At 40.6% G+C, this 16640-nt stretch overlaps 7 protein-coding genes across 7 annotated transcripts; 5 read left to right on the plus strand and 2 right to left on the minus strand.

The window, feature by feature from the left end:
* Positions 1–54: 54 nt before the first annotated feature.
* On the plus strand, positions 55–1290 carry Triagg1_6316 (uncharacterized protein; the record flags this gene model as incomplete). Its single annotated transcript, XM_062900927.1, has 1 exon — positions 55–1290. The coding sequence occupies one exon, from the start codon at positions 55–57 to the stop codon at positions 1288–1290; it is 1236 nt and encodes a 411-aa protein (XP_062754862.1).
* A 262-nt stretch (positions 1291–1552) lies between these two features.
* On the minus strand, positions 1553–2047 carry Triagg1_6317 (uncharacterized protein; the record flags this gene model as incomplete). The annotated part of the gene is made up of 2 exons (XM_062900928.1): positions 1553–1731; positions 1789–2047. The coding sequence occupies 2 exons, from the start codon at positions 2045–2047 to the stop codon at positions 1553–1555; spliced, it is 438 nt and encodes a 145-aa protein (XP_062754863.1).
* Positions 2048–2419: 372 nt separating this feature from the next.
* On the plus strand, positions 2420–3223 carry Triagg1_6318 (uncharacterized protein; the record flags this gene model as incomplete). Its single annotated transcript, XM_062900930.1, has 1 exon — positions 2420–3223. One exon carries the CDS (start codon positions 2420–2422, stop codon positions 3221–3223), a length of 804 nt encoding a protein of 267 aa, XP_062754864.1.
* A 984-nt stretch (positions 3224–4207) lies between these two features.
* Positions 4208–5226, plus strand: Triagg1_6319 (uncharacterized protein; the record flags this gene model as incomplete). The annotated part of the gene is made up of 4 exons (XM_062900931.1): positions 4208–4358; positions 4421–4473; positions 4573–4700; positions 4773–5226. The coding sequence occupies 4 exons, from the start codon at positions 4208–4210 to the stop codon at positions 5224–5226; spliced, it is 786 nt and encodes a 261-aa protein (XP_062754865.1).
* A 499-nt stretch (positions 5227–5725) lies between these two features.
* Positions 5726–8445, minus strand: Triagg1_6320 (uncharacterized protein; the record flags this gene model as incomplete). The annotated part of the gene is made up of 6 exons (XM_062900932.1): positions 5726–5926; positions 6062–6148; positions 6202–6655; positions 6716–7962; positions 8018–8305; positions 8389–8445. 6 exons carry the CDS (start codon positions 8443–8445, stop codon positions 5726–5728), a joined length of 2334 nt encoding a protein of 777 aa, XP_062754866.1.
* A 719-nt stretch (positions 8446–9164) lies between these two features.
* Triagg1_6321 (uncharacterized protein) lies at positions 9165–9851 on the plus strand (the record flags this gene model as incomplete). Its single annotated transcript, XM_062900933.1, has 1 exon — positions 9165–9851. One exon carries the CDS (start codon positions 9165–9167, stop codon positions 9849–9851), a length of 687 nt encoding a protein of 228 aa, XP_062754867.1.
* A 3696-nt stretch (positions 9852–13547) lies between these two features.
* On the plus strand, positions 13548–15902 carry Triagg1_6322 (uncharacterized protein; the record flags this gene model as incomplete). Its single annotated transcript, XM_062900934.1, has 1 exon — positions 13548–15902. One exon carries the CDS (start codon positions 13548–13550, stop codon positions 15900–15902), a length of 2355 nt encoding a protein of 784 aa, XP_062754868.1.
* Between the last annotated feature and the right edge of the window lie 738 nt (positions 15903–16640).

Here is a 16640-nt window from a genome sequence, read left to right on the forward strand (position 1 = left end):
TTTCTGACAGGGCACCTTCATTCGTGAGTCGGCATCGAAACACTCCAGCACCTTATGACGCTGAGGCTTGCTGCCAGAGTGCCTCTACAGCACCGGTTGAGATGGAGGTGTAGCACTGGCTCGATTGGTTCGTCATGGGCGTCGCCTCAGCCGATTTTTCCCTTACTTCAGAGCATCACAGGCCGATCACTGGTTCATCGCCAAAGAGCTGTCGCTTTCCACCAAACCTTGGGCAACTTGAGGCCAATCCTCGAGACTGCTAATGCCGATAAATCAGCTAGTAACGGGCATCTAGCGGACTATATCCCAGCTCGAAATGGGATCCTATCAGTTATGCCCAAGGCATGGGTCCCCTATGGTGAGCTCATCCGCATCGACAAGCCTACCGGGACATACTATCTATTTTTCCCATGCCTCTTTTCCACGCTCTTGGCAGCGCCAATGACGGATCCAATGGCTCCATTCTCCTCAGCAGCCGCCACTGCGGCTCTGTTCTTCAGTGGAGCTTTGATCATGCGTGGTGCGGGTTGCACAATTAATGATCTCTGGGATAGAGACCTCGATCCGCAAGTTCGGAGGACTCGGTTACGGCCAATTGCGCGTGGTGCAATCACCCCATTCCAAGGCATCGTATTCACTGGCTTCCAGCTGCTCGCCGGATTGGCCGTCCTGGTCCAATTCCCACTGCCGTGCCTTGCCTATGGCATACCCAGTCTCGCCCTTGTCCTCACTTATCCGCTGGCAAAGCGAGTTACCTATTATCCCCAGGCCGTCCTGGGTTTGGCCTTCTCCTGGGGGGCAATTATGGGCTTTCCAGCACTTGGTATCGATCTGCTTTCAAATTCAGCTGCGCTCATAGCCGCAGCATGTCTCTATACATCAAACATTGCATGGGTTGTCCTATACGACATGATATATGCTCACATGGACATTAAAGATGATGTCAACGCCGGCATCAAGAGCATTGCTCTAAAGCATGAACATCAGACCAAGCAAGTTCTGACTGGATTAGCCATCACGCAAGTAGCCTTATTGGGTGCTGCCGGAATGGCTGCGGGAGCAGGTCCTATCTTCTTCCTTGGCAGCTGTGGCGGAGCTCTCGTTACGCTGGGAATCATGATCAGGCGTGTAAATCTCAAAAGCGTCAAGAATTGCTGGTGGTGGTTTGTGAATGGTTGCTGGATCACAGGGGGGGTCATCAGTATTGGTATGGCCGCGGATTATGTATCTCGTTCTCTCGAGCAGTCTGAGCCAAAGCCAGTGCCGGAAGAAAGAAGCCTTCAGGCCTGATTAAGTTAAAAAGAAATGATATAGAACACGTCACTCATATTGCCTGCACTTCGTTCGTCGTGTGTGAATGCGAGAAGACGCCCGATCCGGTGCCGCCTGGTATTTGAACATGCTGAAAAATGTTTCTAAAGGGATATATGTTATCTCCTTCAAAATTTTAGCCTCCCATTATCGGGCCATGACTAGTGGTGCCAATGCAAACGAGCCGATGGAGCTCCTCACAATCCTTTTGCCAACGCCTCTTTTCCCCAAATGATTTCCTTTATGATCGGGGCTTCTCCTTCTTCTCCTTCCACAGAGCCAGCAGACCAACACCAGACACCTTGACGACCTTGAATCGAACACCGGGAATATCACCCTTGGCCTTGCCCTTGCGACCGAATCCAGCAAGCAGAACCTCGTCGTTCTCATCAACAAAGTTCAAGCAACCGTCGTTGGGGACTGTGGTAAAAGCTCGTGTTAGCCAGGGGTGCAAAGTAGGAGATGGTTTAGACGTACCGAAAGCAGTGACTTTCTTTCCGTTCTTGATCAGCTGAACTCGGACACACTTTCGGATGGCGGAGTTGGGCTGCTTGGCTTCGACACCGACTTTCTCGAGAACAATTCCCTTGGCGTGGGAAGAGCCACCGAATGGTGAAGACTTGAAGGCAGTGCCCAGGGCGCGCTTCTTGTAGGCGAGATCAGCCCATTTCTGATCCTTTCGGTTGGTGCGCAGCTTGCGCGCAGCGTTCAGACCACGGGGCTTGCCACCTGCCATGATTGCTTCGAGGAGTTAGTGGTCGTCGAGGAGTGGTGGTTTGGGTGGCGGTGATGGTTGTTGAACGTACCGATTTATGCTAATATGGCGACACTGCGTTGGTAATGTGACAACACCGAAAAGGCAGAAGGTTGAATTGGACTCTCAAAAATTCCGATAGGGTTTGCGGCCCTAGAGTAAAAAAAGATGGGGTGTGGAATATTTCCACGTGACCTCGGGAAGCAATCCGGGTGCATTTTTATCCATCACCGGCGCCGATTTGTCCGTAGATGGCACTTCTAGCACACCAAGGCGGCCTCTTCAAGCCCCACACCTCCCGCCGTCACCCTTATTGCCATTCAGCCTTCCATGATCTGCCCTGAATGAACTGCCATGTCGTTGAAGGGTGAAGCCAAGTCGAGGGAGCGAGATCCCCCACCTCTCCCTCTTCTGTCTCCGTCACCCGGCATTTCTCGCGTCTCGCTTCCTGGAGCCATCACAACCAGCGTCCCAGCTCTTGGAAGGCATAACCTCAAATGGGATCCCACCAACGTAGAAGCTGGAGCGCAGTCACGCTCTGGATCGGATATGCCATCAGAACGACGTCCCGAGTGGTCATTACCTGCTAAAGGGAGTTATGGGGGCACCGACAGGACAGATGCTCTGTGGGCCGAAATGCAAGCCACGCTGGAGAAGGTGGAATTATCCGCTTCAGAAGGCACACATGTGTTTGGGCCCGAACATGATCGCAAACTAGGGGATCTGAGGACTGCCCAAATTGTACTTGCACAAGCCTGGGCCAGAAGCGAGGCGGACGATACGATAGAGACTGCCCTGCGTGATCACATGAATGATGCCAAAGGTGATGAGCTACTTAATTTAAGAGATGGGCTATTGGACTCATCAAGGCCCGAGAGGGGAGAGGGGACTGATGCAGCAAAGAGCATGATGGGCACATCTAGTGGATGGCAAGGAAGTGATGAAAGGAAAGTCGATCGCCTGGGCGCCAAGTTGGTGGAGGAAACGGAGGCCGACATTCTACTTGCGAGGAAGCGTCGTGAGGCCAACGATGAATATTTTGAGCGTGTTAACGACGGCGTCATCGACGTTATTGCGAAACTGGAATCAGTCGCAGTGGCTATGCGAGCGGTGGAGGAAGAAACCAAAGACTTATGGAATGACAACGCCAGCCCCTAAGGCTACTCGGTAGGTGTGAAGTTGGCAAGGCCAATAATTCTTGCGAGCTCCTATTTGTACTTGGCTTACACCATTGAAGGCTCATATGCTGTCGCGGGTTGCTTAGCAGTAAGGAACCTAGAATGATGGATTACCAAGGTCACATTGGTATCACTACATATAACGATTGCCTATTGCCCCGTTCACACATAGGTAGGCATCTCATACAGTACATGTGCTGCAAAAGAGATATCGGTAACAGTGTAAGTCCGTTAACGCCAAGCACTGCCGACAATCGGATCAAATTCTGTGATGCACCACCCCTGCACCACCCCCAAGGAAACTCACCGATTCGAGTGCCGATTCTTTCAAGCACCCGTGCAGCCGTGGACCAGTAATACCTCGGTAGCGCTGCGCAGTTCCATTCCGCCATGTCAGCCCCAGTGTGTGCGCTGGTTTTACGACCCGTATCTGCGGTGACAACTAACTAACTTTTATCCGTTTGTCCGGAGAATTAAAGTGGGAAAATATCCCGGTCCCCAAAAATCTAATAAAATCATTAGCACTTGGTATTCAGAGAAATACCATTAAGAATATATAATTTTGATAAGATTTTAGCTTTTAGACATTGTCAAAAAACAAAACAAAATATAAAATAAAAAATAACTGTTATAAAACAATAGATTATAAGTATTATATGGTAATAAAAAAGGTATTTAAATATTAAAATAAAAGAACATCAAGCACACACATCTACCGACCAAGCATGTACCAAATTCTGTGCTATTATTCATTAATAATTTATGCTAGGTAATTTTATGCTATGCGGCGAAATCGGTATTCGTAGCCTCGTCGCTAAATCCGCCTTCACCACCATACCTCAAATTCCTCTCTTCGCTTCCTTTCGGCCTACAATTTTGTTTATAGGTGCTGCAGCTGCTCCAATTCTTAATACTTTTCATTCCTTTTCACCAATTTTTGCCCCCGCCCCCCAAATCAGCCACAATGGGGTTTGTAGAAGACGAACTCAAGCATCTGCGCGATGTGATCAACGGCCTCGATTCGCGCATCAAGCAGCTCGAGCAGCGCGCTACGGGAGCTACCCCAATTAGCACAGAGAGTCTTCGGATGATTCTCATTGGGCCTCCAGGAGCTGGTTAGTGGTTTGGTCGTGCTGGAGTCATGCTGAGTATGCAACCGTGCTGATACATTGGCCAGGGAAGGGAACCCAAGCACCAAAGATTAAAGAGCGCTTTTCCTGCTGCCACTTGGTACGTCCATGTCAATTGAGATTTTGCGAAATGCGCGCATATATCTAACGTCGACTCTCCTCGGATATATAGGCTACTGGTGACATGCTGCGGTCACAGGTGGCCAAGAAGACACCGCTCGGAAGAGAAGCCAAGAAAATCATGGACCAAGGTGGCCTTGTCAGTGACGATATTGTCATTGGTATGATTAAGGAAGAGCTCGAGAACAACAAGGAATGCCAGGGCGGGTAAGTGGCCACCTCTACACGCGACGAAAGTAGCTTCTTTTTCTCCTTCTTTACCTTACACAACTGCCGCAGATTCATTCTTGACGGCTTTCCTCGAACGGTGCCGCAGGCCGAAGGCCTCGATGCCATGCTTAAGGAGCGTGGCCAGACCCTCCAACACGCCGTCGAGCTCCAGATCGACGACTCTCTGCTTGTTGCCCGAATTACTGGTCGATTGATCCACCCGGCATCTGGACGGTCTTACCACACGACCTTCAACCCCCCCAAGCAGGCTATGAAGGATGATGTGACCGGAGAGCCTCTTATCCAGAGGAGCGACGACAACGCCGACGCTCTCAAGAAACGTCTCGGCACTTATCACCAGCAAACTGCTCCCGTAGTTGGCTACTACCAAAACAGCGGCATCTGGAAGGGTATTGATGCCAGTCAGCAACCTGGTGAGGTGTGGAAGAATATGTTGGATATTTTAGAAGGAAAGAAATCTCTGGGCTCTTCCGTCTTCAGCAAACTTGCCGGCAAGAGCTAAGCTACCAAAAAGGGTTATGCCCTATATGCTTTGATAAAAGGGAGTATGAGTATACTCAGTTGACTCCGCCTACTACTATAACCTATTAATTTTTTTTCTCTCTCGAGCTTCTAATTCTAGAAAATAGCTCTAGAGCAAAAGCAATTTTGTGAGATACGAAACCTCATGAAGTGATATCGATTTATTGGGGCTGTGATAGATTACGATACGGCATTGTCTTTGTTCATCGACTGTCTGATGTGATTGAATATTGGCTTAGGTGTTATACTACTCTAGAGGGGGGAATGAAATATCTAGAACCAAGAAGAAGAGAAAAAAAAAACAGGCTGAGAAGAAAGTCATCTATATGCATAGTGTATAGGCGGCAATATTGCAACGCTAAATAATGAATTCTTTGCCCATAATTCGCCTAGCAAACATTATACCCCGAGGAAATTGGGTACACGGATGGAGCTCAACCCCTTGAATCCTACCTCCTTGAAGTCGCTGAAGAGTCAGGTCAGTAGAGGTAGAGCATGTCGCGTTGGCGCAACTGACCATTCACCAACTGCCTCTGTTTGTTAAGCCAGCTCTTAGGAGCATCGTGCCGGCGTTGAAGCACAACGTGGTTGCTCTGAAGTCGGCTCGTAAGGTCATACCAGGCGGTCGCAATAAGCGCGTTTTCCCTTTGGAGATTCTTGATGATATGATCGGATGCAGCCTGGCCGTTCAAGTTAGCAATGTTCTCTCCCTTATATGTAGATAAGTTGTAATGAAGCGAAATATAGGCAAATTCCCCCATCGCCGGGGCCAGCCATGGGCTGTAAATCACTGAATATCGCACAACAGAGCATACCTTTTGGGCTGCCGAGATTTCCCCAAGCTGTGCTGCCTTCAGTCTGGCTTGTAATTCGAGCCTTTCCTGTTCTGACTTCTCAAGTTGCTAGCGAAGGCGTAAGTAAGTCATACTCATATCTGCAAAAGATTTGTAATTACCTGGTTTCTCTGAATGAGGCGTTCTCGTAACTTTTCAACCTTTTCGGCAGCCTTCCTGGTAGCTTCTGAGCCGTCGACGTCTGTCGATGAACCAGTGGCATCTTGCAAATCTTTGGTCTCATCTGTCTCTTTCCTGAGTTTGTCATTCGCTAGCAAAGCCTCAATGAGCTGTGATTTCAGTGCGTCCCGCTCATTCGTTATAAAACTGGTTTCTTCCCTCTGTTGCTCAAGTTCGGTTGTCAACGAAGTTGATATCAGTTTATCCGTGTTCTTCAACTCATATAATGCTGCAATGCTATCCTTTTGGACCGCAGACAAGTCGGCCTGCGCAGCAAGCAATTCTCGGGTCTTGTCTGCCAGCTGAGTCTCAAGGCTATTGGTCAGCTTCCTGGCTTGTTCAAATTCAAGTTCTAATCGTGTCAACTCTTGTCGAAGTTTAATGAAAGCCTCGGTCCTAGGGTACACATTGTGAGTATTCATCTTCCTAGATGTGGACACAGTATGCACAACTAACCCTTCATCAGCATTATCACTCATCAAAGCCTGCATGTGGTCATTCGTGATGGTATATTTCTCAAATATGGCGTTGAAGTTTTGCTGAAGTCGTTCTCGTTGTCGTTTAAGCTCTTCCAACTCTCGTCGGAGCATGGAAGCATCTCCATGAGATCCCACCGTCTTCCGGATCAGTTCATTCTCTGCTCTCAATCTAGAAAGCTCCAAGGGCATGTTAGTCTGTGTGTCTTCCTTCGACGCAATGAGAAGTTCATCCTCGAGATTGAACGGTGTCGAAGTTGTTTCACTAATATCAACTTCTTGGACCGTGCTGCCACCGTTGTGCTGCAACTGCTCCTGCAAGTCTTGGATGAAATGCTCATCATGTGTTCTTTGAGCTTGTAATCGCATAAGTTCTTCCTGGAGAGCTGTAACATCTTTCAGGAGCTGCGCTTTCTGGTTGCGCTCATCCCATAGATGTTGTTCAGACTGCGTGATCATCTTCGTTAACTCATCTTCCGCTTTCTTGGTACGGTCGCTCTTCTCTCTCTCTTCCATGAGGGATCGAAGCTGTTCTTGGAGCTCTGCTCGTTCGTACTGTAAGTTCTGTACTTCTCTCACTAGACTCTGCTGCGATTCAAGTTTTTGTTTGTAACGCTCCGCCATGTTGGCCTTCTTCTCAAGCTCCTCTGCTTTGTGCTTCCATTCTGCCATTTGGTCGCGAAACTCGTCCGCTTGCATATTCTTTTGACTCAGGCGCTGCACCTCGCTCTCCAATTGAGAAACGGATTTTTGACTGCTACGGATGACCTCTTCGTTCCTGGCGATTATCTCCATCTGTTCGTGGACTTGTTCTTCCAGATGCTTTATGGTCTTTGCACTATGTGCCTCGTCTTGGGTAGCTTTTCGTAGAACTTCAAGCTCGCGATCTGTTTTTTCTTTGTCATACGCAAGCTCTTCGTGGCTCTGCTGCAGATGCTCTAAGCGAGTGATGTAGTCTGAAAGAGTCTTCTTCGTTATATCAAGTTGCTGTCGCAAAGCAGCATTTTGTTCCTCTACAAGAAGCTCGATATCTCGAGCTCCCATAGCAGCATCAATTGCCTCATCCAGCTCGTCGTCATCTTTGGAATTGGCGATATCTTGTTGCATGGCTCGAATTATCTGCATGATTTCGGCTTGTGTATCGCGGTCTAGCCCATTCTGAATTCTAGGGACATATTTTTGATTATCCGGGCCCATCGCGGCAGCTGAGACCATGACAGCCAGGAGCTAGAGAGATACTCCGTTAGGATCTTGGAGTTCAAGTACAGGAAATGGAAATTACCTGACTGATCCCCTGCGGCTCAGGATTCTCGGTGAAGGCATGATAGTCGAACTTTTTAGCCTGACAGCTGAGTTCGGGAATCTGGCGACGAATAAAACGGAAGAGGCCCTTGTAGATGGCTTGTCTGTTGCGCTTGTTGGCCAAGGTTTTCGATGCCCCTGGAGTTGATTCAAGATGCGACGGGTCGAACTCGGAATCTAATTCATGCAAGATGTGGCCTAGGGTTATCCCATTTGAGAGCCCTTCGAGGGATTCAGCATCACGATCTAGATCGAAGACACGGTTAATCTAGAGAGAAACCCTTCATTAGCACCACGTTCACGAAACTTGGTGTATCTTCATCGAGAGATTTCTAAACTATCAATACTGACAGCCTTTAGGAGTGCCGTTTGGGCACGTTGGTTATATGTCAGCATTTCGCTCGACATGTAGTTGAGGAGATCGGCTCGAATTCCCCAGATTGCCGCTGAAAATAGGCTCCTGGAAGCGCAAGAAACTCGGGTAGCGTTGGAAGACGAGCAACTCAAAACACGCTTGATCGATCCGAGGCTACTGCATAGCGAGAGGTGTTTATATACCCTCGGGATAGTTGCTCAGGGTTGCAGGAAATGCCTATTTCGCAAGTTCATGCTATGCTATGCTAACGGGATGGTCACTCCGGTAGTGTGATATGCATAACTCAGGAGCTACAGCAGCTTCCACATTACATAAGAGCTCAACAAAATGGACCTTCTCTTTTTCTAGCTAGCCACAAATACAGAATTAGCGACCAATATTTTAGAATTAATCAATTCTGTTATTATATAATGAAGAGACTCCGTATAAATATCTATTGAAGGGAGACCTAGTATGTATGTATGTGTTGTTAATAACCCCACAATCTCCACTAACACAAGCCGAGCTAGAATAAGTTTCCACATGTGCTTACCTACTACGGCGCTAGATGGACTACCTGATACTCAGCTCCTTCTAGCATCCCAGCTTCGATATTGTCACTTCTGAATATTCAGTGCCTCAGGAACCATCACCACAATCCCATCAGTGGTTCGCCCAATCCTTCCGCTCGATCCCTACCAGCCGTTCTATCACTTCTTTGGCTTCTTCTTATCTTCAATTGCCAGAAATTCCTCCACGCTCGCAGCCGACAATGCTTCCACAGGGATCATCATTCCTTCAACAGCCCTCATACGCCATTGGCAAGAAGCGGTCTCACGAGGAGGCTGCACATAACCTCGAGCCGGACGTGTCAAACTGCATTTCCCAGAATGGTTGGACGAATGGTGAGGGAATCTTGCTCGTTAGACCTTGTGCGGTTTCTATTCTTGAAGCAGATATCCCTTCAGGTATTGAGCTTGACGACGTGATCACTGAACAGGAAGGGAATGGATTACCAAATGGTCGACAACTAAGAAATTATAAGTCTCAGAGGCTTCTCAATGGGAGCGACCACGCATCATCTAGCAAAACGACAGCGGCGATGACATCGACAAGCTCGGATGTTCCAGAAAGCGGTGTTCATGACGATGTAGTCATCGACCAATTTACACTTCACCTTGGAATTGGCTGGAAACAAATCAAAGATGGTGACCATATCCAAGCTGCTGCGAGGGGCTGGGCACGGTTTATTGAGAATAACTTTCCTCTCACTAACGTTAATATCCTGCTTGAAAGCAAGGGCCTGCAGTCATATCTGGTCGAGTCAACGGAGGGCTTCTACCTCTTCACAGAAAACTTGCGTCAGGGACAGCTAGTCAGTAGGCATGCTGCTGGGGCAATACAAAATTTACAAACTAACCCACCAAAATTTGATACAAAAGATATATTAAGAATTTAAGTATAAAATAAATAAATAAAAATATGAATATTATATATTAAAGATTTCTCTTAAGTATAAAAAATAAGTTACTTATTGGAAATTAATTATAAAAAGCCTTTGTATATAATAATAAATTTTAATTAATTTAATTTAATTTAATTTATATTTTACTTTATTTAATTTTAGTATTTTTTAAAAAAAAATTATAAATTTATAATTTTCTTTTATAATATTATTATATAATTTAAATTAAAATTAAATTATAATTATTATTTAAAAGTTTTTATAAAAATAATTTTTTAATAAATAAATTTAAATTTTATTAAATTTATTAATAATAATTATAATTTATATAATTATATTAATATATTTTAAAATTATAACTTTAAGTAAAAAGAAATTATTATATTATAAAATAATAATATTATAATATTTATAATTATATTTTATAATTATAAATAAATTTATTTTAAGTATTATTTAAAATTTTAATAAAGTTTTTTAATAAAATTATTAAAAAAAATTAAATAAAATATAAAAAAAAACTTAATTAATTTTAGTAAAATAAAATAAATTTAATATAATTATTATATAAAAACCTTATAAAAGTTATATTTATTATTAAATAATTTAGTAAAATTATACTAATTAAATTAAAGAAAAAATATATTATAATTTTAAATTAAAATTTAAAATTAAATATAAAGAATTTAATTTATAAAATATAAAAGTTATATTTATTATTAAAAAGTTTAATAAAATTATAATAATTAAGTTAAAGGAAATTTATACTTTAGCCTTTAGTTTAAAATTTAAAATTAATTTATAACTTAACTTAATTAACTATAATTAATTAAATTAAATTTTAAAAATTTAGGCTATAAAATATAATTATTAATTAAAGTTTAAAACTAAACTTAAAATATATAAAAAAGCCTAAATAATAAAATTTAAGTATAATATAAGCTTAAAGCTTATAATTTATAATTAAATAACTTAATTTAACTAAATAAGTTAATTATTTTATTAAGTTATAAAAAGTAATAATAATTTTACTTTAAAATAAATTATATATATAATATAAAAAACTATTTAATAAAATAATATATTATAAAAGTAATAAACTTTTATAATAAAAAATAAATTAATAATTAACTAAAGTTTATTATAAATAATTATAATAACTAAAAATAATAAAAAATTAATAATAATTATTACTAAAATAATAATTATTATTATAAAAACTTATAATTTTAATATTATTAATATTATAAAATTTTTTTACTAAAGCTTAAAGAATAAATAAAGTAAAAAAAAATAACTTAAACTAATTATAAAATAAAAATATAAATTAATTAAGCTATTATTAAGTAAAAGAATTAGTAAAGTATTAGTTAATAATTACTAAATAAAAGTTTAATAATAATTATTTTAATTTTAGCTTTTAAGTAATTTATTCTTTATACTTAAGAAAGAAAATTAATTATATATATTTTTTAATTTATAATTTTTTAATCTCTCCTAAGTATAAAAAATAAACTACCTAAAAGCTAAAATTAAAATAATTATTATTAAACCTTTATTTAGTAGTTATTAACTAATAATACTTTACTAATTCTTTTACTTAGTAGTAGCCTAGTTAATTTATATTTTCTTTTTTATAATTAATTAAGTTACCCTCTTCTACCTTATTTATTCTTTAGGCTTTAATAAACCTTCTCTATAATATTAATAATATTAAGATTATAAGTTTTTATAGCAGTAGTTATTATTTTAGTAATAGTTACTATTAATTTCTTATTACCTTTAGCTATTATAGCTATTTATATATTAGACTTTAGTTAGCTATTAACTTATTTTATAATTATTATAAAGGTTTATTACTTTTATATAGGGTATATTATTTTATTAAGTGGTTTTTTAATCTTAAAAGTATTATATATATAATTTATTTTTAAGTAAGATTATTACTACCTTTTATAACTTAATAAAATAATACAATAGCTTATTTAATCTAGTTAAGTTATTAAATTATAAATTATAGGCTTAAAGCTTATATTATACTTAAACTTTATTATTTAGGCTTTTTTATATATTTTAAGTTTAGTTTTAAACCTTAATTAATAGTTATACTTTATAACTTAAATTTTTAAAGTTTAACTTAGTTAGCTATAGCTAATTAAGTTAAGCTATATATTAATTCTAGATTTTAAACTAAAGGCTAGGGTATAATTTTCCTTTAACTTAGTTATTATAGCTTTACTAAACTTTTTAATAATAAATATAACTTTTTTTATAATTTTTTAATAAAAATTTAAATTCTTTTACTTATTTTAATTAAAAATTAAAATAATAAAAATTTTAAAAATTTATAAAAAATTTAAAAAAACTTTTAAAAATTTATAATATATTTAAAAAAACTTTATATATTTAGCTTAGGCCTTTTACTTAATAAAAACCTTTTTTTAAATTATTATTATTAAGTATTTAAATTTTTTTTTATAATTTTAATATTTTTTTATTTTTTTAATATTTAATAAATTTAATATTAGCTTTTTATTTTATTTTAGTATTTATTATTTTTACTTTTATAATTTAAAATTTTTTATTATTTTATAAAAAATTTATATTTAAGGTTTTTATAAACTTTTTTAAAATTAAAATTAATATAAATATTATTATTATATTAAATTTATTAAAAATTTATATATAACTTTTACTTATAAAAAAAATTTATAACTCCTTAAGAATATTAAAGTTATTTATACTTTTAAAATTAATAAATTATTATATTTTTATATACTTAATTATAAATATATTTCTTTATAAATAATTTTTAATTAAGTTTACTTTTTTATTTTAAAATCTTTATATTTTTTAAGCCTTAATAAAGTTATTAAAAACTTAAATTAATATTTTAAATATATTAATTATTATATATTTTTTAATTTTAAAACTTATTTTTTTTATTAAAAAATCCTTTATTATAATATTTAATTTTAAATTAAATCCTTTTTTTTAATTATAATAATAATTGTAATTTTTAATATAATTTTTAATAATTATATATTAAATTACTTAAAAGCTTAATATTTTATTTTACTATATATTTTTAAGCTTATAACTATAGAAAATCCTTAATTAATTAATATATATTATATAATTATTTAAGGCTTAAATTTAAAAAAAAAAGCTACTTATTTATACTAGGAAAACAGGGTATTAAGTAGGTACTATAATTTTATTTAATAATTGCGTAATATCCCACTCATAAATACTTAAAAAAAACCTCTTACAGGCCTGATAAGCTAGCAGGGACCAAGCATGTACTGGTACCGTTACACTGCCGGAGTGGCCCTGCGGCACGCACATATGGGTGGGTACCCGTGGGCGCCGAGAATCCGTTATCGTAGCGCTATCGCTGCCATCACTTTGGCTGCCCCGCCTTCACCCCACCTAAAAAGTCCAAGAAAAAAAATGAGCTGCGCAACATGATCTACAGCCCTATTGGCTGCTGTTGATAGGCAGGAGAGAAATTAGAGGCAAAAATAGGTAGACGTTCGAGCTCCCAAGTTTTTTTTCTCTCTCGAGTGACCTCTGGCATTGGCTCCTCCAAGTGCTGGACAGACCTTTGTTCTCATCTTTTACCGTTCAAAAGGGAGAGACGTGGATCTGGATATCCTGGAGACTCCGTTTCAGCTCGTCACATCCACAATGGCCGACCTTCGAATTCTTCTCATTGGCAACGGCGGCCGCGAGCATGCCTTGGCCTGGAAGCTGAGCCAGTCTCCCCGAGTTGAGGCCATCTTCGCGGTCCCTGGCAACGGCGGCACTGCTACTTGCCCCAAGGTCACCAACGTCTCTTCTGTTTCTGCAGAGGACTTCCCTGCCCTCGTCCAGTTCGCTCAGTCCAACGGCATCAACTTGGCTGTTCCTGGACCTGAGGCCCCCCTCGTTGACGGTGTCGAGGGCTTCTTTCGCAATGCCGGCATTCCTTGCTTCGGCCCCTCCAAGGAGGCCGCTCGCTTGGAAGGCAGCAAGACTTACTCCAAGGACTTTATGAAGAAATACAACATCCCCACCGCCGCCTACGACAACTTTTCCGATTATAACAAGGCCGTTGCATACCTCGACACCATTAGCCACCATGTCGTCATCAAGGCTACGGGTCTGGCCGCTGGCAAGGGTGTTATTATCCCCCAAACCAAGCAGGAGGCCAAGGATGCGCTCAAGGAAATCATGGTCGACAAGGCTTTTGGCGATGCCGGCGACGAGGTTGTCATTGAAGAGTTCCTGCAGGGTGACGAGCTCAGCGTCCTCACCTTCTGCGATGGCTACTCTATCCGATCTCTACCTCTGGCTCAGGACCACAAGCGGATATTCGATGGCGACCAGGGCCCCAACACCGGCGGCATGGGCTGCTACGCCCCTACAAACATTGCTACCGCCGAGCTCGTCCAGCAAATCGACAGAGACATCTTGGTACCTACCATTTCCGGCATGCGACAGGAGAAGCAGCCCTTCCGTGGTGTTCTGTTTACGGGTCTTATGATTACCCCAGCCGGCCCCAAGGTTCTCGAGTACAATGTGCGATTCGGCGACCCCGAGACTCAGACCGTGCTGCCTCTGCTCTCAGCTGACACCGACCTGGCCGAGATCATGTTGGCCTGCACTGGTGGCTACCTGGACAACTGCCATCTGACCATTGAAAACAAGTTCAGTGCGACAGTCGTTCTCGCTGCTGGCGGCTATCCTGGTTCTTATGCCAAGGGCACCCCGATGACTGTCCAAGCTCCTCCTGCGGGAAGCACCATTTTCCACGCCGGTACGAAGCTTGATGGACAGCAGCTCAAGACGTCTGGTGGTCGCGTCATCGCCATCAACTCTGTTGGCGAGTCACTCAGAGCTGCCGTCGATGCTTCCTATGCCGCCTTGGCTTCCAATGTCATTGATTTCGAGGGCAAGTTCTTCCGTAAGGACATTGCTCACCGTGCTTTCAGAGATGCGGGCAAGGTTTCTATGACTTATGCCCAGGCTGGTGTTGATATCCAGGCTGGCAACGACTTTGTGGAGAAGATCAAGAAGGCTGTTGCCAGCACAAAGCGAGCCGGTGCAAGTGCTGAGATTGGCGGCTTCGGCGGCGAGGTCGATCTCTCTCAATGCGGATACCCCAATGCGCCCATCCTGGTTGGTGCCATTGATGGTGTCGGCACCAAGCTCATGATTGCGCAAGCCATGAAGAAGCACGACACCGTGGGCATTGACCTGGTTGCCATGAACGTCAACGATCTGGTCGTCCAGGGAGCCACGCCCCTGATGTTCCTCGACTACTACGGCTGCAGCAAGCTGGACCTTGCTTCCGCCGCTGATTTTGTGCAGGGTGTCGCTGATGGCTGTATCCAGGCTGGTTGTGCTTTGGTTGGCGGTGAGACTGCCGAGATGCCAGGCATGTACAAGGACGAGGACTACGACGCTGCTGGCTGTGCAGTGGGTGCCGTTACCAGCGGAGGCATGCTCCCTCGGAAAGATGCCATGGCTGAGGGCGACATCCTCTTGGGTCTTGGATCCAATGGCGTTCACTCCAACGGTTTCTCTCTTGTGCGAAGGATTGTGCAGGCTGCTGGCCTGGACTACTCTGCTCCTGCGCCTTGGGATGCTTCCAAGAATGTTGGAGAGTCCCTCCTGACCCCTACCAAGATTTATGTCAAGAGCCTGCTGCCCGTGCTCGGCAGCATCAAGGGTCTCGCACACATCACTGGAGGTGGACTGCTCGAGAATGTGCCCCGTATGCTCCCCGACACTCTAGCTGCGGAGATTGCCTATGGAACTTGGGAAATGCCTCCCGTCTTCCAGTGGCTCAAGAAGGCTGGCAACGTGTCTCCTACCGAAATGTGCCGAACATTCAACTCGGGTATCGGCATGGTAGTTGCAGTGGAGGCGAGCCAGGTTGAGGCTGTTGTAGCGGCTCTCCGTAGCGGCGACGAGCGGGTTTACACCATCGGTAAGCTGGTCCGCAGACAAGAGGGCCAGGCTGGATGCGTCGTCCAGAACCTGGAGGCATGGGCATGAGCGAGCTCTTAAGATATGGGAAATTGTGAGGTTTAGTTATTAAAAAGGATTGAGGCGTATAAAAATACCAAGGTTGGTGGCAGAGCGAGAGTGTATTATAAAACATGCCTGCAAACAGGTACGAAAATGTTGGGTTGGGATCGAAGGCCGGCGGAATTATGTGAATTGCATTTTATATTTGTTTTTATGTTAAGATTTGTCGCTAATATATTTACAAAGGCCATATATATTATAAAGTATAAATAAGTTTTGTATTTAAATTATAAGAAAAGTATTATTATTTAGGCTATATGTTTTTGCTATTTAGGCTATATTTAACTTAATTAAGAAAATAAGTTTATTTATTTTAAAATTACTTTAACTTTTAGTAAGGAATTAAAAATATAAAATAAATATAAGAAAATAAAAAAAAAAATAATTTATATAATTAAATTTAATATTTCTGTTTATTTTTATTTTTTATTTAATAATAAATTATAAACCTTTATTTATAATAACTAGATTTTTTTATATTAAAATAATAATATATTAGGATTTTTATTATAGTTTTTATTATAAATAAATTATTTATTTAAAAAAAAATTACTTAAGATTATTATTAAGTAAGTAAAAAAAACTAAATTTAAAAATATAATATATTTTTTTAAAATTTAATATATAAAAATTATATTTATTATTAAAACGTTTAGTAAAATTATAATAATTAAATTAAAAAGAATTTTATTTTAGCCTTTAGTT

Source organism: Trichoderma aggressivum (assembly GCF_033847375.1).
Source record: "Trichoderma aggressivum f. europaeum strain CBS 100526 chromosome Unknown scaffold_024, whole genome shotgun sequence".
In the NCBI taxonomy this organism is placed as follows: Eukaryota; Fungi; Ascomycota; class Sordariomycetes; order Hypocreales; family Hypocreaceae; genus Trichoderma; species Trichoderma aggressivum.